The sequence below is a fragment of the Amphimedon queenslandica genome, unplaced genomic scaffold (genome assembly GCF_000090795.2).
Source record: "Amphimedon queenslandica unplaced genomic scaffold, v1.1 AMPQUscaffold_12335, whole genome shotgun sequence".
Lineage (NCBI taxonomy): Eukaryota > Metazoa > Porifera > Demospongiae > Haplosclerida > Niphatidae > Amphimedon > Amphimedon queenslandica.
In genome coordinates this window covers 14928-16726 of record NW_003547428.1, presented here as the reverse complement: position 1 = coordinate 16726, position 1799 = coordinate 14928, and the positions used below count along the sequence as shown (strand labels likewise).

At 34.9% G+C, this 1799-nt stretch overlaps 1 protein-coding gene and 1 long non-coding RNA gene across 4 annotated transcripts in view; one reads left to right on the top strand and one right to left on the bottom strand.

The window, feature by feature from the left end:
- The window catches only part of LOC105314896 (ankyrin repeat domain-containing protein 55-like), a 2286-nt gene extending 2200 nt beyond the window's left edge, over positions 1-86 (top strand). Inside the window, exon 6 of the mRNA XM_020004217.1 lies at positions 7-86. Within this exon, the coding sequence (XP_019859776.1) occupies positions 7-86 (80 nt within the window). The remainder of the gene's footprint in view (positions 1-6) is intronic.
- Positions 87-446: 360 nt separating this feature from the next.
- LOC109588018 (uncharacterized) overlaps positions 447-1799 on the bottom strand; it is a 2602-nt gene continuing 1249 nt past the window's right edge. The window contains exons 5-7 of one of the 3 annotated variants that reach the window (XR_002187924.1): positions 1529-1713; positions 628-690; positions 447-546 (exon numbers count right to left, since the gene is read on the bottom strand). This is a non-coding gene — a long non-coding RNA (uncharacterized LOC109588018). Of the gene's footprint in view, positions 547-627; positions 691-1402; positions 1484-1528; positions 1714-1799 lie in introns of those variants that run through there. The other 2 variants (XR_002187926.1, XR_002187925.1) reach the window with 2 other exon arrangements.

Sequence of the window (1799 nt, the reverse complement as noted above, 5' to 3'; positions counted from 1 at the left end):
GGAAAGGGACCGTACTGTCAGTAATAGGAGGAGCTAGTCAGAGAATAAAGGATAGGGAGGACTACTCACCAGACGATCTTCATTGATAAGTTGTTGGAACACAAAATTGTAAACGCAAGAGAGAAAAGACGAATAGTTGCTCGAGAAATTGACAATGAGAAAATGGATGAACTGCTTCACATCATTTTGAGTTCTATTCGTATGAATGGAAAAGTATTTGGTATATTCTTAGATATACTCAGAGAGGAAGATACTCTAAGAACTATTGGACTAGCTGATGAGCTTATACAAAAAAATAATAATAGCTAGGTATTTTGCTTTAGTATTATTATAATTATTCTTATCATTGTTGTTGCTTTTTTGCTTAATATTGTTGATTTTATGGAAGCAATTGCTTTGCAAAAATTATAACAATAAAGAAAAAGAAAAATCTAAAAATTCTTGAGTATCTCTTTATTGATGTACAGTACATGTATATGTACAGTTGTCATAGCAACAGTCGTTTTCCTCAGCAACGCTACTGATCTAGTTGTTAGAGTAATTCTTCTATAGAAAGTAGAAGGAGGAAGAGAGAGAGGATCAAGAGAGAAAGAATGGAATGACATCATGAGAAGTAACATGACTTACCCTCTTTGATGAAAAGGAGCATACATTGGGTACCCCATAAGAACAGTAACAGTATACCATAACCTAATGATAACAATAAACAATGTATCATGTAATACCGTAATTTCTCTAAAAATTCATCATGACTGTTTTGGGGCAGGTAATTTTGAGAACAAAATTTTAGAAGTCAAACAGAAATAATTATGCCAAAATAATTATTTTTGACAAATTTTGAGGCAACATGGTGGTGTGTGAGTCCATCATGAAAGTCTGCCAAGTCGCTGCTTACCTACCACTCCATTGACAGTAGATGAATACAGAGAATCCTGACAAAATTAGAACACATGGTAGGGATATTTTTTGTGACGAATATTTAGACTACTTTAGGTACTTTTTCTCCCAAATAATTATTTATAACTTAAAAATCATCGGCTCAAATTTTCTACATAGCATAAGGGCATCAATCTGTATCAGGAAATATAATTAAAATTGGGGATGATTTTGGAGCCATTTTTTACAAAAAAACCATGGGCTATAGTACAGGGAATTTTTCAGAAAATGGCTGTTTAATGTTTAAGCTAATTCTCATTACTAAATTTTGGAGCTACGTGTGTACATGTACACATATCAAAAGTGAAAAATTTGCCAAATTTTGGAAGGAAGAATTTGAGATAAAAGCAGTAAAAGTTTATTACTATAATTTTTATTCTTCCACATGGTTACAGGGTAAGCACGTTAAAAATGAAAGTGGCTTTGACTATACAGTACTTATTAAAAGACACATTAATATTCTTACTCAGGAGGTAGCATAGCTTTCATCATCACAACTTCCTTTCTCACCACACCTCCTCTCACTCCACCCACTCCTCATCCTTACCAACACAACATCACGACTATCATCAAAAGTCACATGATCTCTCACTTGTATGGTCACGAGGGGATCTTGAGGGACGAGGGAGAGGTTGGCCGTCACATGTGGTCTCCTGGTTCTTCAATACAAGAGATACTAGAGGACCAATACTGTTCCTTTCCGGAGGATGTCAGGTCTCATTCATTTAATTAAGAGGAGGACATCAAAGAGAAGATAATGAAGAGACTCAAACCTTCCTCACATATAGGAGAGACTATAATAGAAAGAGAGGGAGGGAGAGATATACATAGAGAAAGGAAAGAAGGAAAGGAATAGAATGAGG